The sequence below is a fragment of the Bombus terrestris genome, chromosome 6 (assembly GCF_910591885.1).
Source record: "Bombus terrestris chromosome 6, iyBomTerr1.2, whole genome shotgun sequence".
NCBI classification, from domain to species: domain Eukaryota; kingdom Metazoa; phylum Arthropoda; class Insecta; order Hymenoptera; family Apidae; genus Bombus; species Bombus terrestris.
The window spans coordinates 12,336,369-12,355,699 of record NC_063274.1 but is presented as its reverse complement, the minus strand read 5'-3'; the positions used below and the strand labels follow the sequence as shown (position 1 = coordinate 12,355,699).

The following is a 19,331-nucleotide window of genomic DNA, read 5'->3' as shown; positions in this document are numbered from 1 at the left end:
TTAAAAATGAGCGAACGACCAGCGATTACCAAGGACGACGGTGTTCATGAAAAGGGTGCTTGATGCATTGCTTTAATAACTTAATAAGATTCAGGGAATTTGTCTGTCTACCGCCTCCTGAAATTTCCATGTTTTGATGAAACGTAAGCAGCTCGATACCGTTGATGTTCGATGATAAAGTGTAGGCACAGTACAAACTGTAGATACAATTTCTATTTATATAAAAGATAACAATAGAAATTATGTTTTTTATCTTTTTATTAAGACAATTATAATTTCCACGTGGAAATTATTTTGTAGTATATTGTACATTGCACATTGTGAAACGAATTATATTTACGAATAAGTAAAATTACGTATACTGCTATGAAGACACTAAATGGTGATAGAAAAAGAAAAATCAATTTTTGCAATTGCCTAATTAGTCTGGATTTCTATTCTGCGCTATTTACTTTGCATTTGAAACTTACAAGAATTTGACACGCAACGATTAAAAAAGAAACACCAAAATAAAAAATGAAGATATAAATATGTTTGAAGCGTTTCAATGGGACACAACAGAATCACGAGACAATAAGATCTCTTGTTCCTAAACTTCAGAGTCCTCTTTCGAGTACTCCGTGATACCGAGGTCGGTAGGTTAAAGTTCTATGACATCTGGAACCAATTTAGTCTGTTTTCCATAAGCCTGCTATGAATGTTACAAGACAGAAGTAAGACAAGTCTGGATGTAACATTCCAGAGGTATCTCAAGATGGCTTTTATGATCCTAGGTCATGAATAAGTGTCATGACTACAGAATATGTGCGTCAATTATGACTTCCCGCGGTCAGAAAATTTAAATATCGCGATTTTTGTAAGTATTTTATCAAACTTAGTAATGTTTTATGGGGTTTTATGTCCACCAGGCGAATCAAACAGAGTTCTAGCGACAAACGAATCGACGCGTATCACCTTCTAGACAGGCAAGTTGTGGTCCAATGGCCACGAAGTCGGGTAAGGTATTCTGATTTCCGGATGTTCTACTGTTGTCTCGGTGAAAGTGACCACTGATTGACCACAGGATGGTTGGACACGTTTTCCGTGAAGCTACTAGCCTACAGCAGAATGGAACAGAGTCTCTGAACACCTATGTAAATACTCGTAGGAAGTCGAAAAGTCGGATAGAATTAAACCTTCAGAGCGTAACAAATACATATTTACAAAATATATCACAGTGTATGTTTCACTTTGTGGACAAATTGTGGTTTATACATAGATTGGCAAAAAAAGTATTATCATATTCGTCCTTCGTTTGCATTTCAATTATTATATCTGATTATTAATTCCATACATAGACAAGTATAACAAAATATTGTCTTATGTAGCTAATGCTAGCCAATTGACATTTGAAATTCTTCCGACCGAAATTGTATATATAAAATCGAATATTCTATATATTATTGTTATTTTCAGAACATAAGCACATAAAATAATACCGCAAAATCATTTATATTAAGGAAGAAATTTAATTTTTTGATAATAAATTTTTGGATAATAAAACGTCTTACTGTAGCTTCGACTATATCACAATGAAATATCTATTCGAAATCAACATGTACCGATATATTGCATAAATCACGCAATTAATACGAAACAGAAATTACACGCGAGCCCTAACTTAATTCTCAAATCAGAGGAAGAAAGAATCTTAAGAAACTGACGCGAGCATTGAAGCGCCGTCTGGAAAGTAGAAGGGGTCCGTGTTTAGCCAGACGTCTGGCTAGCGTACATTATTACCGAGCTTCCTTTCACGTGCGTGGGTGCGGCGAATCGAACCTCTATTAGTATCATTTCCATACCTCTCGCGTCATCGGTCCTGAAATTATTTCAGCGTGTGTCAACGAAATTTCTAGACCTACGGTATTTACCGGCACAAAGAGGCGAAGAGAAAAATGAAAGAACAGCGAAAAAAGAGAAAGAATAGAAAGAGGAAAAGAATATACGTCCGTTCCAAGTATCGTCGCTTAACTAGAATGGAAAGCCAAAGAAAAGAGTATGCTCGACTTTCATGAGCCGTGCATTCTCGCATACACCTGGCGGATGAGCAACGTTGATAGGTTGATGGAATTCCACGATGATTTGAAATACCGATAAAAGGGTGCGCAAATGCGCGTGAAGCACACGAGAGGTGCAAGCTAGAATGGAAGCAGTGAGAATAAAGAAAAGAGAGGTAAAAGCGAAGGAGAGCGCGGAAATTTCTCCGCGCGCAATTTTACCACGCGATGCTGTTATATATGCAACACGGGCATATGCCAGCTGCACAACAATGAACGTTGGAGAGCAAGAATCGTGTACCTGAAACCGCTATTTTAAAATGGCCATAGTATGCGCCGTCGCGCGGATGCATGGAACCATGTCCCCGGATAAATCGGCATTTTACCGTACTAAAACGTGCATTGCGATACGACTTTCGTCTCGATAGATCATTTCTTGTTGCACTCGCTCGCTATAGTGGAGAGACTCGACGTTAAAGGGCCGCCAAGATCGTCGGGGCGAATAACGTCGAATAATTACACGGGAAGGAAGTTGCAAAATAAAATACACTGTGTAAAACGAACATATCGCAAGCAGACCGTTAAGAGTGGAAAGAAGTTAAGAACGATAATTCGTGTAATTATACGTTCAGTAATATTCTTCTAATTTTAATGAAACCAATTGACTGCGATATTAAAAGGAAAGCATGCTCGACGGAACGGCGCGCGCGATGAAATCAACGACGTCGAATCGGTCGACGTTGTAAAAGGCGAAGGGAAAAATTGTGGCGAAATTGCATAATTCCAGAGCAATCTCGTGGCATGATAATTGCAAATGCATCGTGCCGCTGGTCGCGATCCTCGTAGTAATGGCTACGGAGTAGCGGAAAATCGCGCGATGTTCCTGTCGCGCGTTGAAACATATGAAACTTGGAAAAATGTTTCTTTATTTTTACCACGGGTCGTTTATCGTTGGATAAATTATGCAGTTTACGGTCAGGCGTTACAGGATCGAAATCGATAATTACGGAGGTAAAACAAACAGGCTGAGTTAACGAGCGTACAGGATGGCATATAGACGAACCCTCTTCAAAGGAGTGACGCAGCCGAAAAATGTTGGAATACCGTAAAAAACACGGAGAAAGAGTATCGACTGTGCCAAACGAAACGATGGGCCGGAAACGACGTAGAGAGGGAGAAAGAGAGAGGAAGAGAGAGAGAGAGATGCGAGAAAAATTCCCCGCATGCGCTGACATACGGGGAAAATATTTGCCATGGCGGTGGTGCTAATAAGTCCAAAGCCTTCATAAAGAGGATTCTACTTAAATACTTAGCTGCACGTACCTCGTCCGTTTTTCTTCCTGCCTCGTCTAGCTAAGTATTCTCCAGAAATGTTTAATCATTTCTACCCGCTTGATGTTAATTATTACAACGAAGCGCAAGAATGTTCATCCAACAAAGCATCCAATAGAATATTACGCGTTTAAATAGACACAAGGCCGCTCCTCCTTTCGACAAACAGATTTCTTTCCTACATTTTTATAATTGTAGAAAGAGGATAAACTTTCCTCGGATTTTCCTGCCCTATTTTCTTTTACCGAGGAAATTATGTCGAATGAAAATACGAGAGAGTTTTTAAATTACTTGTAAAACCTTCTTACACCGAAGATCTATTTGCAAAGACGAAGGTAACCCGCTGTTATCTCAAAAAGTGACTGCATGAACCGATTCTTTTATATGTTACAAAATTACATATACTTCAGATATGGAAAATCTTGATCTTAAGAATCCTATTGTATAGCAAACTATCAAACAATCGAGGGAGATTCGATTAATAACAGAACCGATGTTTCTTTGTATAAGATCTTATCGTTTTTTTTAACATACTCGTACCTTTATTATTTTTCTACATAGCAAGATATATAAATCTCTTTGAATTATACATATCTTTGCAACCAACATTGATCGATTGATTCGTAAGAACTATTAAACCTTGAGTAATATCAAACATTGTGAAATCAATAGTTTGGTAATTTCATTATTACGAATATATATCGGCTAAGTGAACATAATGACTACCGGTTCCGATTCGATGTACCTCGCGGTTTTGCCTTTTCCATCTAGTTATATATAACTATACAAATACATCGTGTTTCTAGTAACTTATCCGGAGCTTCAATTTCGCGCGAAATCATTTCGTAATTAATTTGAATTTCACCGTGTAAAACCACAGTTCCGGGTGACGCAACAGCTCGGAGCTCGGGACAACGCTTTTGAAAATCGTATTTAATAGATTCATTTCTTCGGGATCTTCATCCTTTCTGCCTTTCATCAACGCGAGCTACGAGACGGTTGCATAAAAATGATCGGTCCGAGACGAGCCGCAGTCGCGTACGAGTCATTGAAATTCCCAATTTCCGAGCTGCAACGCATCGCTGCGCATTCGCCAGTCCCGTTTCATGCTTCACGCTCATCAAATATAAAATCCCTCGAATCCATCCCACGCCACGTAGCCCGATGTCTGCTATTCGCTGGCGGATAGGAGAGAAACCGAGAGAATAAAGCTCGATTCTCCCTAGCGCTTCGAGGGATGCAACGTTCAGGTGACGATTACGCTATGCTCGCCATCGTAAAACATGTACATTAACGTGCATAAATGTTCAGTTGAGTTCATTGTGTTTCAGACTGGTGTTTAATCTTTTTACAAACCTTCTTGTATATATTGCTATAGGTACGAAAGATTCACCGTGAAACAAAGATTTATTTGAGTAAATATTCGTATCGTTATATTAGTTTTGCTAAATTTTTTAATACGTTATTAAAATAATGTTGTACATAGTCGATATTACTTGTATTGGAAGTGAAAACGTGTTTACTCTGACGCAGAAAATATTTGGAACTGGAAAGATTAATCGTTTGCGAAAGATAAAATCTATAGATTTATCCGTTAGGAAAAATTTACAGAAAAATATTGAACATAGAATAGAAAACATTTTTTAACTATGAAATATACTTTAATATACTTTTAATGGTGGTTGAAGATCGTTTAGCGAAAATGTTTGTATCGTATACAACTCAAGTTTGTTATTAACGACATAAATGATGAAGGAAAACGAATAAGCAAATAAATTCTAACTATGAAAAAGACAAGTTATTTTTCTAAGTCTAAATATTGAAAATAGTATCAAGCAACGGAAGAATTTTTCCACCGTAGTGGAACGCGTTCCTTCGAGGAAATGTTAAGGGCAACAACCTAAACCAGACATACTGTGTGAAATCTGATCGTAATCAAATCACTTTTTCAACGACGACCCTAAGACCTCGTTAAGAAAGCATTAAAGGTATCCAGCGACTCGTCAAGGATTACCTCGTTCAACTTTTACGACATCCTCCGGAAACGAAGCAGGTTCATCGTCCTCGCGAGACATTTCGCGAGAGAATTTGGTCGGTCGGGAGCGGACTTCGCTTTAAAGCGACCCCTTATGCAATTTGCAGGGACCGACCGGTCACGAGGGTTCGTTCCCCGGCAAATCGACTTTTGGCAACAGCGAGGAGGAAGAACTCGAATGAAAGAGGCCGCAAGACCGAACAGGGGTAGCACAGCGGCGAAACGGGGGTAAATAAAGGAAGAGGGAAATCGGCAAACAAGGGAATCTGTACTTGCAAAAGTGTCAGCTTGTTGATTTTGACGGGAACGTGTTCCAGGAGAGTACCGAGGCTTAATTGGTGACTTGGGATGGCTGTCTCGGTGTACTCTTCTATCCTGAAAATATTGTCGCTCAGTTTCTCCGGGTTTTATTTAAATTAGCGACACCTTTTAGACACTATTAAGCGAGGCGTCGGGTTCTTTGTTCGCCAAAGTATAGATAATGCAGCGAATACAAATTTGCCCAACCGTTAATACCGGTAATTGGCCCAAGACAAATTTAAAGACTCTTCAAAGATTTATTTACCACCACCATGTTCGCTAAACATCTACGTCGAGCACCCTTTTATCGTTTTCTTTTCCATTCTCATTCCCCACCGATACCTCGTGAAAGTGTCGCTATTTCGAACAATTCACCGAAACGATATTTCAACTTCACGATATAACGCTGAGCGTACACTTTGTCACCCTTTGAAACGCGGCTAGCCGGTGAAACGGCAGGGCTGCGTAAAAAAGTTATCGGCTCGGTCTCTCCCACCGAATTACCAATGATCCACGGAACCCTTTTCCTTCGACGTTATTTATCATTCCGTGGGACAGTTTCGAAAACGTTTCCGCACGCACGTGGTCGCTCAGCTATGGTACGGGTGTCCGTGCGGATGAACACACACACATAGAGAGAAAGAGAGAGTGAGAGAGAAAGAGAGAGAGAGTCGGTTTTGATTATTTTAAATAGCATAGTAACGGGTGTAAAATGCAAAATTCGCAGAATGCCGTATCACGGAACAAAACATTGATTTATCGATGTGTTTATTCGCGTGAAACGCACCGCGAATAAATCGCCACTACATATTATTTCCGAAAGTCAAATCGATCGAGAGTCGACCGTGATCCGTGAAGTCGCGGAATGGATTCGGCAAATCTACTTTGTTTCGAAATCGAAAATCACGAACAACGAAACGGCAGAAATTAAACCGCGATCAGACCCGTATTCGAAAGGCTGCATTCCCTTGGCTAGGTATTCGGAGATTATTTTTCCAAGCCGATAATAAGGGACAGGCGAAAAGAGACGGCTAGGTAGGGATTTTAGCGGAGACGGCAGTGAGGCGTGATATTGATACTCCTCCGTCTCTCGAAGGGTGACGTCTCGTCCCTTTTCTCCATCACACGCTCTCTCCCTTCTTTTTTTATCCTAAAAACCCCGACTCCGAATCTCGTGTCTCATACAGCACGTCCCTCTCTCCCTTTAAAGCCAGTGAGCGAGCAGGATTTTTACGATAACAGATTACAGGATCCGGACCGACTGGCGTGAGTGAAAGGGATCTAGAAGCTATCGTACCAAAAGTCACTGGAGCCAGACCTTTATTTAGTGAACCGCCAGCGAAAGAATCGATTCCGCAATCGATTCAGTGCGGCCTGACTTCCCATTGATTTACGAGAGTCAAATCTTTTTTTTTGCAAAAAAATCTCTTCCTCAATTCCAAAGTTCGTACTACAGATCTTTCCATTTGATAATTAAAAGCGAACAATAATTTCTATTCGAGTAAAGCATAAAAGTACAAAAACGCTACAGATTTAAACGTTAATTACAGCAAACGACACTAATTAAATCTAAAATTAACCGTATACCTAAGTTAAAATCTGTTATAAAGAATATTTTCACAAGAGCAGCGTTTTAAACAAATCTTTCATCAGAATAGAACTAGAATCGAAATGTCTAGAATAGATTCGCCGAGTAATTAACTGTCTCGTCATCCGATGAAACCGATTGTAAAATACGAGGCACCGCACTGGTACCAGACTCAAATCTCACCGTTTCACCTCTCAGTTGCAGCTGTACGGGGTGGAAAAAAAAAAGACGAAAGCCAAACAAAGCCTGTTATGGATTTAATTTTGAATCCCGTCGAACCGTACATCGTGCAACGTTGGACAGTTAAACCAAACGGGAGGAGGAAGAGAGAAAGAGAGTGAGTGAGAGAGCAGTGAGAGGAAACTTTCATAATCGCAGTTCGCTTTATCGGACTTCAAAACTTTCAGAGCTGCTTCTGGATTACGGAAGCCCGATAAAGAGCAGTAGAGAGGGAAACAGATCATCTTTGCCCCCCACGGAATTCGGATTTGCGGCGAAGTTGTATTTGCGAGTCGACGACCCTGAAGAAAATTCATGTGGAAAAGCGTGTTGATTGGCGAAATCCAGCAGCGACAATGTACTGATGGTTTATGACAGAGTTTTAGATATTCTACGCTCTACATGTTCTGTTGAAAACTTCTATATTCGTTGTATATAATTTAGTTTGAAATTAATTTTATGTGAACTCTTGTTCGTCTATAAAGAGAGAATTTATGTTTGACTATAATACGTTACTGTAGTAGAAAATGACGAGAATTAACCTCCCTTGAAAATGGATAATTTATTGATTCGACATATCAGAACATATTTCGATATTATTTTACAGAAAGAAGTATTGTACGCGCATCTATATGTGATTTCGTTTTGCAACATGCGTCTCTGATAAATTTATGGCTAATCGGTGTTCCTTTTGGTCGTATTATTTTAAAAGACTAACACGACAAACTTTATAATATTTATTATTTATGATATATTTATTTCTGATTTATTTATGATATACTTTATGATTTTATGATCTATGTAGAGATGAAATAAACTGAAATTCTACAAATAGTTTATGCAGAGGGACGCATGTAAGTAGGATTCTAAATACATATAACTACTTTGAGGAAGATCAAAGCAAAACTGTCTGTAGCTGAGAAACATGGATGCAAATATGAAGTACATTTATACAGATTTTCTCTCAATAATAACTATTTGTAGGTTCCAGAAACTTCAAATTAAGTAAATATTAAATATTAAAGATCTATCTTAATATAGTGTAAAACAATAAATATGACTGAACTGTGAATGTTTATGCAAATTTATATTTGTAAATATATACGAATACAAATAATGAAGTGAAATTTAAATAAACATTTGTTTCTAACGAGCTTCTTACTTTCACATTCACGTATTTATTCTGCGTATTTTCGCACATTTAATTCTTCAACAGAATAATAAAATGATAATGAGTTCCGAACGAACGATTTAGAAAATAATCGTTTCTTTATCGTCGAAATTTCTTGCAATTCTGAAATTGACTACAAAAATAATATATTTTTTCATAGAAAATAATTTTATATTGATAGATTTGACGATCTGGCTGAATTTTGTTCACATTACACTATGAGCAGGTTAAATTTTTCACAAATGTATAAACATTCTCAGTCTAGATATTTGTCACTTATATGATATTATAATATTACAACAAATTTTCAGAATTTACCAAAAATCGCCTAGAAACGCGCAATTGCCCTTTCTTTAAAAAATGAAATCACACCACGAAGCTCAATGCAATAAAGTACAATCTTCTTTCGCAGAACAGCGTGCATCCTGCTCGTTTACATGTGCCTTCTTCCACGTGGGGTTGCACTGATATACGGCTAGAAAATGCGGCTCTGAATGTTATTTACGGCTTCGTAGGCGCGTTAAGCGTTCGTGTTCACCGGCACATTCGCGTTTAATAAGTTAATTTAGAGGTTCGCGTCTCTACGACTTAATTGCACGCACGTTTGAACTACGGCTCGGCTACCTGTAATCTCTATAGGAAAAGAAGTCCGCCGACAATATCGTTGCATCCGGAAGCCTGAGACTTTTCCACCCTAAACACGGCAATGCCTTTTCTATGTCTAGCTCGCGGCAATTGCCTGAGAAAATAGTATTTATAATCCAAATTTCGTGCCCGATCATTTGCTTTGTGTCACTATGTTGGAATACTTTGAAATTAATCGTGGAAAATTATGGGGAGCAAGAAAATATAAAAAAGTGTAAATCGTACTATCAAATCTGTGCTACCGGATTAAAACGTCAGTCGTTAAGTATTAACAAGAGCTTTGAAACATTAAAGTGCTGTTTTTTTACTTTTATTTCTTTCAGGTTCTTAAATATATAAAAATATTTTTAGATGCTTTATTTACACAGAGAGATTATACAGGAATAATAGATTTAAAAGAATGGAAATGGAATATATTTTTACTTTTACTTTTTCAGTATGTCGCACATAGGAAACAATTAATAGATTTAATGACGAAATATTGTACAGTATCATTCCTGAAATATCCACGATTCGATTAATTTCCCATGAAGATTTGGCATGATGCATTTAGATATTTAGCACGGTTCGAAATTACGGAGGTAATCGAATCTGTTTGCATAAATTGCAAGAAAGGTTAATATTCAGTTAAATGTTTCCATGCATTATTGTCGATTGCTGATGAATAAGTGCGCGAATTAAAAATATCATTTCGTGATTTTTACGTGAACTTGATAATCCATATTGCGTATCGAACCCGAATTCATTATAATTTCACGTGGTTGACTGAATATTGACGATATCTCTCGCATCGTGTACATTGTATATGGGAAAATTACGGCATCGAAGAAATATATTGCGATAAACAACCGGCAACGCTGTGTAACGCGCATTCTTCGGGTTCCAGAAATTGCAATTCCATGATAGAATTTCGGGCGTTTTCGTCGACCGGTTGGTAAACTGGGTTCGGAAATACGCGAACCGAGGTTTGGGGTTGTATTGATCGCTGCCGGCTGCGCGGGCTAGTCACTGAAACAGTGGGTACCTCTAGTCACCGAACTTGTTACTTTGCAAACGAAATTTCGACAATCTGTAGTATCGACTATAATCATTTCATATGACATCGTATCTTTTTTCGTATAAACATAAATAATTGCGAAATTATCATTTCCATATTCAAGGAGAGAAAAAAAAGACAATAACGCGCTCACGTTGCCACACTGCGAATGTTTATGCATTCATGGCAAAGTCAAAGAAACAAAAGAAAACTCTAGAGAATATAAAAGATTGAAGGAAAACTTTACATTGTTATATTTAGAACATGGAGCAAATCTTTAAATTCTATTTCTTCAGGCAAATATAAATGATTTAAGTAGTACTTGCGCTCATATAAATTTGCATGGAAAATTAAGCATAAAAGTATAAACTTCGTATAAGAATCCGCCGTCTAGTTATAATAAAATGTGATATAGCCACGATGATAAGATAAAACGGAACAAAGTACAAAAACGAAACAGATATGATTCGAGATTTCGCAATAAAGTCGGTGAAAGGAACGATAGTCGTATATGCGAACCACAAATGTAGCGATCATACCGCGTGATTAAGTAATCTGTAACAGTTTACATTGTTCGTGTACGTTCACGGGTTCACTTGTAATCGAATTAAAAGGTAGGATCGCGATGGACGTGGAACAGAGAAGAAAGAAACGGCAAAGCGAGGAACAGAGAAATACGGTGTCGGTGAAAGATTACACGTTCCATGATAGCTCGGCGAGGGTGGAAATGGGGAAGGCGGGTGGCGCGATAACCCACGATTACCAGAAACGCGAGGGTAGAAAAGAATCGGATCGATGTTCATCGGTTAAGCCAATTAATCTGTGAACTTCGCACAAGATTGCTCCATTAAGGTTACATCGGTTGAGAGAAAGGATGATCTTACGAAAGAATCATGTGCCATTTTCTTGTGTAACTTTTTGTGTCACGGCGATGCTGGGAAATATTCTTAAAGTAGCGATTGTAGATCATTGTTCTGTGTCACATTTTTAACATGCGTTTTCAATTTAAATTGTCGCTCCTTAATGTATATTATATTGGATCTATCGGAATCTAAGGAAAATTTAAAGGTAATGTATTCTTAAAGAATTAATATTTTATTGAATTTCGATTATTTTGTGTTACGAATCGAGTACTTTCTTTTTTTCAACAAACTATTTGACATTTTCAAAAACAGGAATATATGATTGTAATGTTATGCTATATTCAAAGAATAGGACGAATGCAATTAAACATTGCAGATATCGTACAATGATGTTTCGTTTAAAGAAGAAACCTTTTTAGTCTTAAATTTAGTATTTAAATATCTGACAGAAATTCATGATAAATAATCCTCCTCCAACCATACTGAATATAACGCAGAATTTTTTGTGAAATACACTACGAATTTTTCGAACAAGCTAATATTACGTTTGAAAATATAGAAGTGTTAAATGGATTTCTTTGCTCAATTTTTTTTGTTTATTATTTTTTCATCGTTCATTACATGATGCAAGATCTTATTGCATTTAACATTTTATTACGTCATATCGACGAAGGAGAAAGAGTTTGGAGATTCAAACAAGAGAGGAAAAGAAACAGAACAAAGATGAGAGAGGCCGGAATCGACAGGATTGCAGCTAGGTGCATTGCCTGCAGTGCAGATAAGGGCCTTTGGTCCCTGGAGGATATCATGTCAGTGCCACCTACACCTTTGCACGCGACCAATAAAACAATAATATATAGTGTGAGCTACCTTCAACTTAGATACTGCGCGCAATAAAGATACTTATGAACAGCTAATATATCAAAGTTGCTCATAAATATTTTGTTCGTTGTAATATATGATATGAATCTTGCACATATATATATATATATTTTTTAAGCCATATAAAAATCTTTTGAAAGAAAGCATTCCGCGAGTTATCATTTGTAATTCGTGAATATTTCAAACGAATGATGATATTTCCACGCAAAGATAAATATATCATTTAAAAGCTTAATACCAATCGTATTTCAATCTCATTTCATTCTTGGATTAAACGCGAATGAAATTGGAAGACGATGTCGATAACGTGAAATTCGTCGAAACGAATCAATTTTCACTCGATATACTAGCAAATTCGACCAGTTTAAGTTAATCACAAATTCAATTTGAAATTATGCAGGTAGCCAACTTTTCCAGTAATAAAAAATCAATAACATTAAACGATAAAATATTTTTCCAGTCGCATTCTACCCATTCAAACGCGGAACATACGTACCATATGTCTTCGTTTTAAATTCTCTCGCAAGCGTATTTTAACACGAATTTCACGATACATTATCCGAGGACGTTAATGTTACGTGATCGTAGTAATTCCATGACTGTAAAATATGTTTCCCGCATACCAAATCGTAATTCGAACATAATTTTCAAACACACGATTTCTCACTATTACACTGTCCGACTACCCTTCGAGTCAAATTAAGACCACTTTCTTTCAGGTCGCACACGTTCGACAATTAATTATATCTTCCCCTACCAGCGTTCAAAAATCATCCCCTATAAATCTCTCGCGTGCCAGACACACGCGCGCGGCTAATTAATAATTCTGCCACCGAGAAGACGACGAAGATCGAATTGGCTGTTTCTTCCATCCGTTTATTCGATCGTGGCTCGTAAATGTTCTGCTCGCATTCTTCTTACATGGTCGACTAAAATACTCAAGCGACTCTAAAGACCTTTAATCCAGCTTTTATCGCAATCGTGAGCGGCTACGTGGTCACCGACAAGATTTGCTACGACGGTGTTTCCAGCCAAGCCTCGCCTAGCCTTTTTTAGCCAACTGGTAGCTGACTGTTAGAGCCGACTGTTAGAGTCAGGGTATAAGCAATCGGTAAGCTTTCCAACAGCGGAATAGTTACTTTTACTGCTACGGTCAACGTACGGTTGATTGCAGTATTACGGAAGGTGGTTTAAACGAACACTACGAGTCGTCGCGTTACACCGTGCCGCGCCACCCCTAACGCTATGCCATGCGTCGGTTTGCCCGAAAGAGAAGGCAATGAAAGCGGAAGCGATGTCACTGAGGAAGAGCCGATGCGCACCGGTGTTACCGGTGTGCCACGACGCCGAAATAATGGCTCCTTTGAAACACGATTGCCTTTTCCCTTTAACGACGCCTACGTGTCAATGGGTCGGTCACGCTGCACCTGAGACCGCGCCACGATTACAACCGCTTGCGTGTGTGCACGAGTATGCTCAAGGACTGCCAAAGCTAGGCCATCACAGTGGCCGCAATGCAACTCCAGACACACAGTGTATGCGTTTACACGATAGCTACTACCATCGATTTGTTGGATATCAAAGGTTCGAACAGAAGACTGTTTCGCGACCTGTCTAAGGAGAAGTGAAAATGTAGATCGCCAAAAACATGAAAATCTTTTTTGTGGCTAGGGACGATTGAGTTACAAGTGGGATCGATGAACAGATGGAACCATCGAGAAGTAAAGTATTGATAGAACGTCGTCATTACGAATGTAAAGGTACTACACCTGGCGAAAAACCCCCGTACAAGATCATGTGTAGTATATTCTAGGAGCAAGTTGAACATGGAGGGAAATTAAGCCGTTGCATTGTTCGAAATGAAGGACCTCGCAATGCGAGTTATATATGTAACCATCTATTTATCGTGAAGTATGATTTAATAGGATATGTTTATCTGTTTATTTAAATATTTATTTGAGTGTTGAAACGTTGGTGTATTTTCGGCATATTCTTTATGTTTTATGAATAATTATTATGACTTTTCGTTTACTCATTATTGGATATAAATAATTATAAAGTAAGTTGTTTCTATTAGATCAGTCAATAAATTTTTCTGCAATTTTGTGCTTTCCCTGACACGATGCTACAAAACAAGTGTTAAAAACCATTAAGATAGCAAGGAAGTATAAAAAGTAATAACGATTACGTTACAGACTGAAATAAATCTTTTATCGTTCTTTTATAATTAAAAATATACAAATACGTATATCACTACGTATTAATTCGTATATAAAAGCTATAAATAACGTTACTATACTTCTTCCAAACTTCATGCACGTACATGATACAACATAAAGATATTCGATCTCACAGCAAACTTCCATCGCTGCTACAATCAACTCCCCCACTATCTTTCGAGCCACTGAAAACGACGAGGAAGATATGCAAGAACGAGCGTCAGGACACGGATTAGCTCGCGAGTGGCAGCGCGTCAGGGTTAAATATACAGCTCGAACGACACAAGGGACTAGGACGAACGAGAGAACACGGGAAGGTCTCAGGGAAGGTAGAAATATAACGGCGAACAGAAGTTTCGTACAGGCAACGAGCGTCCTCTCGTAGGAATAAATATTAAATCTGTACCTTGGGGATATTCGCGTCTGTAGAGTCCCCCGCCCCGCGTACCAGAGTTGCCTTCATTCGTTCTTCTTCCAGTCCCGGTTAGAAAAGGCAGAGAAAAAAAAAACATGCAGCTTGACGCTCATATGCAAAAAGCAGAACAGTGTCTGGGATAACGGGAGAACATTAAAGTGGGCAGGGCAGAGCCGCTACACGGAATGAATATTTAAAGGAAACCTCAGTTCTAGCCATGCCCTTGCAAAGACCAGAGACATCGTGGTCTGCACGTGAGGTGGATGGCGCAGGTAGAGAAGGCGTTGGAAGAAGGTGGTCGTGCTGTGGCTACGTACAATTTTCATGTTCGTCGGACGACGGAGTTACCAGTCGCTTTTCCTCCCAGTCTCGCTCTCTCGTAGTACAGGAGGAACCACGTACACACGGGCTTTTCCCGTTAATCGACTAAGCTTACCAGGGCTTGAAAAAGCTCCAAGTCGACCCAGGCCACGAGAGAACTTCTCCACCCCACGCGAACACCGTTCTACCCTTATCGAATTTCACCGATGTGATATATGTAAAACCATTTCTGCCGGCCCGCGTACGCGCTTATAAAGCACCGAGGGTGCGTAAAACTTATCGGAGGCCTGCCCAGAATATCTCTAAGTTGCCCCGATTTCGGTATGTTCCGCCGCGCACTGTGACAATGCTTAACGTATGGCGGAGGGAGACAAGACTTATTGTCGGAGAGGGAAAAAGGAAACGCGTTTTGGGTATTCGCGCTTTAATATTATAGATATTTGGGGTAGGTTTTCTAGTACGAAATATTTTAAAAATTCATGAAAGTATTAGGTTTCCTCTCTTGATGTTAACAATTTAACTTAAGCAATTTTATTTGGTAGTTTATTATAAGATCACTGCATTGTAAAAATTAGTCTAATATTTTAACGACTACTTTTATCAGGTTTGGTAAAATTTTGTTTGCAAACTGTTTAATAAGTTAATGTCTTATAATATAGAACGCATGCAACGATTGTATAATTAGCATCCATTTTAAAAGTTTCACTTGAGCAAATAACGCAATTACTTCATGATAATTCCGCAAAAAATATAATACATTGCTTAAACGATATTACTGTGTATTTATTTATCAGTAATATTTTCATTTCCGAGTTTAATATACTCAGTTGCATACAATTTGTAAAGTTACAAAAAAGAAAGAAATAATTTCGTAGCATCAAAAATAAATACCACACGTAAAACAAGCGATACAAATACATTCGTATTAAAGAATACACAAAATGTAAATAATCTTGAGAATACCAACCAGATAAAAGTAATAACATCTTGCAATAACGATAAAGCCAAATTCTAGGACAAAATTCTTTTCCAGGGCACGTACCGCGATGTTTACCATGTTTTGTATATAACGACCCACATCACGGCAAGCGCATTTATTTAAGGGTTAAGCGACATTTCGCACGTTCCGCCGAATCAAAGCTGAAAGCCACCAATTACTCTACGTTTCAGGTTTATGCATATTTTCTTCGAATCTCTGTCCGAGCCTCGTCGTGTAAATGTAATTTAATTAAGGACGACAAGTAGCAACGGAAGCTCGTAAACGCAATTAAAAGCGGACTCCTAGTGTTTCCTTGAGAGCGTATACACTGCGATTCCAGTCGAAAATTCACGCGTACTCGTGTCATTCCCGCGCCAAGCAAACAACCGTTGCTCCTTCGTTTCGAGTCCATTTGGTCGTCCCCAACTTTCTGCAATTCATGCCATCGTCATGGCGGCTCTCGCGTTATTGTGCCGATATTACCGATAATTTCGCGAAAATTAATGCAACATTATCGTCCAATGATAATGGTAATAAACACACTTTATATATTCGCGGCGTTCGCGAAAGCGAAGAAAAGCGTCGACGACGATCTCAACTCGACGACGCGAAATGGCCACGCCGATTACGTCTGGAAATACGAAGCTACTTTCGTAACGCGTAACACGAGGCAAGAACGCGGTCGTAACGCGGCGCACGTGCGTCCATTGGCCTCGCGGAAAATTGCACATGTAAATCGCCAACTTTTTTCCGCCTCCACATCTACGGCCGCTGTTTCCTGCATCAGCCGTCCTTTCAATTGGGCCGTGCAATCTCCCGCTTTCAAAACGCCTGCTTAGGCGGAAACAAGTTCGATGATGACACGGAATAGCGGCAGTTTACGAGTTATTCTATCGCCAGACCCTTTCCAAGACACCCCTACTTCCAGCAATATAAGCTCTGATGCCACCAAGCTAGAGACGATACGGGGATTGCGATGCTCTTCACATACGTTACGGCGTCCTCCACATTGGAAATTTAACGCACGCTTAAACCTGTATTAGAGGCATATTTCTAATGCATACACACTTGTTGTACGTACAGACTCAGGAAAGTACACGTTTGGATATTTGATCAAAAATATTTAAATGGTTAATATTTATTACATGAATATGCAGTGGAACTATATTTAACACTTATCTGTTTAAAATGTCTATTTATCAGTACATTAAATTTTTTCAGTGAGCTTGTAATTTCTACATACATAGATAGATACATTTTCAGATTGGTTTCAAATCCGACTAATATAATCAATGGTATCTCAACACAATGCCAACAGAATTTCAAAGTGTTTTATATAACGTATTCAATATGGACATGGAAGTTTTCTATAGTAAATGTTGAAATACTATAGTGTGCCAGTGCGTGATTCAAGGGAATACGAGGGACGAGGTAAATCATACGCTAGATACACACGACTACAGTTAGGTGCAGGTTGTTCGATGTCCAATTGCACGCCTGATCGTAGCTTACCAATTAACGTGGGATTTACGAAAAGCAATTATAGATCGCAGTTCCGAAATCCATCGACGTTAATAGTGAAAATTTATAGCGCAAAATATAATTTGATGGATAAAAAAGATTTCATATTGGATGCATGCAGGAAAAAGAGAAGGAATACGAACGGAGTTGCAGTATTCCGTGAAAAGGCTCGGTTCGAGGAAAGAAAAGTCGAAGAAGAAAAAGTTTTCGCTCGGTGAAAAGCCAGTGAGATTAAACGGGCGAGAAGTTGAGAAAGCCGAAGAAACGAATAAAGAGAGAAAGACGAAGAAAGGAAAAGAACTGGGCGGAACAGCCCATACATGGTTGCAAATGAGGCCACAGATGCTCAGAGTGATAACGGATGATGGAAAGTAGTTCGTGAAAAGAGCCATCACGGTAGCTATTCACAATACCGAAGGATGGCGAAGTTGAAGCAGCAAGAAGCCGCCACTTATGGTGAATAAACATCTTGTCGGGAGGTGAAAGAAAACGTACATTCGTACCAGAAATAGTAGCAGACACAGCAATTTAAATAATATGTATTCTGGGCTAGACTTCATCAAATACTGGCTTATACTTTTACACAAACATAAATAATGAAATAACATTTCGTAGGAACGCGTTGGGAAAGTACAGTAGAATATCGAGAGACAGGTCTATTGTATAAAACTGATTGGGTTAATGATTTTGGGACAACAATCTATGAACTGAATACAAAGACGCATATAACAAAGAAAAAAATATATGACAATTTTTGAAAATGTTTGACGGAGAAACGATATGATTTTTTTCATAACACTCTAACTTCTATAATTTATAATCATGAAAGGTATTTATTCCATTCAGAGCAGGTGCATACAGTTCCTAAGATGATACAACTTTCTAAGGGAATACAAGTTTCTAGAACATTGCAATCATAGTTGAACATATTTAATATCTCACGTATCACGGAAAATTTAGCCGTCAGAGGGATGAGTACAAAGACTACGGTGTTAAATATAGAGAAATTAAAAAATTTCCTAGGAACCGCTTAATCTAACATCGGATTATCAGATCTCAGAACTGTGGAATGTCGAGAACCTCCTGCTATCAGAATCACATGTAATCAGAACTATAGGTTCTAATCACTTGACACGATGATCCAAAACAGAAAATTTACTAGTCGAAGAAACGCAAACCTAATGGTTTATAATGTTATGTAATAGAACTACATTTGTCTGTCACAATATTAGAAACATAGCACACATATTTCCATTACTGATTAAGAGCATCTACATCCACACAGCGAAAGAGGAGTGAACACAGTATATCTCTTGTCCTTATGCTATCCATGGGACACATCTGTGCGAGCCATCTTTCCACTCACGTAGCAGTTAGGGAGGCGTTAGACGGGTTCCACGTTTTCAAGATCTTACTAATCGAAGACCTACGATTATCGAAGTAGTTCGTGGTAGGTCTCAAAGTTGCGAGGTATCGTCACTGATGCTTTTATAATCTTCGAGTAATCCTGGGCAACCCAGTCCTTGGAACCCCGGCTGCGTGGCTGGTGCGGTTGAGGTCGGGGATCCTTTGGCAGTTCGGGACTGGTTCCACATATAGAAGGTCTTAGCGGTCGAAGTTTTACATGTTGGACTAGACATGTTCCTCGAATCGAGGGTTTTGTCGAATAAGGTCTCACAACTTTGCGGGAGTAGTGGCAAGATCCAGGATTCAGGGACTCGGTATTTGAGGTCTGAAAACCACTATTTGCGGTGTGTATATCTGTATCT

At 38.7% G+C, this 19,331-nt stretch overlaps 1 protein-coding gene across 3 annotated transcripts in view; it reads right to left on the bottom strand.

Moving 5' to 3' along the window:
* Positions 1-19,331, bottom strand: part of LOC100645674 (semaphorin-2A) — a 557,658-nt gene that overhangs the window by 403,885 nt on the left and 134,442 nt on the right. For 2 of the 3 annotated variants that reach the window (XM_012309545.2, XM_012309546.3), the window contains exon 3: positions 14,002-14,004. The exons of the other annotated variant lie outside the window; for it this stretch is intronic. In XM_012309545.2, coding sequence (XP_012164935.1) covers positions 14,002-14,004 — 3 coding nt within the window. The remainder of the gene's footprint in view (positions 1-14,001; positions 14,005-19,331) is intronic. 3 annotated transcript variants of the gene reach the window in all.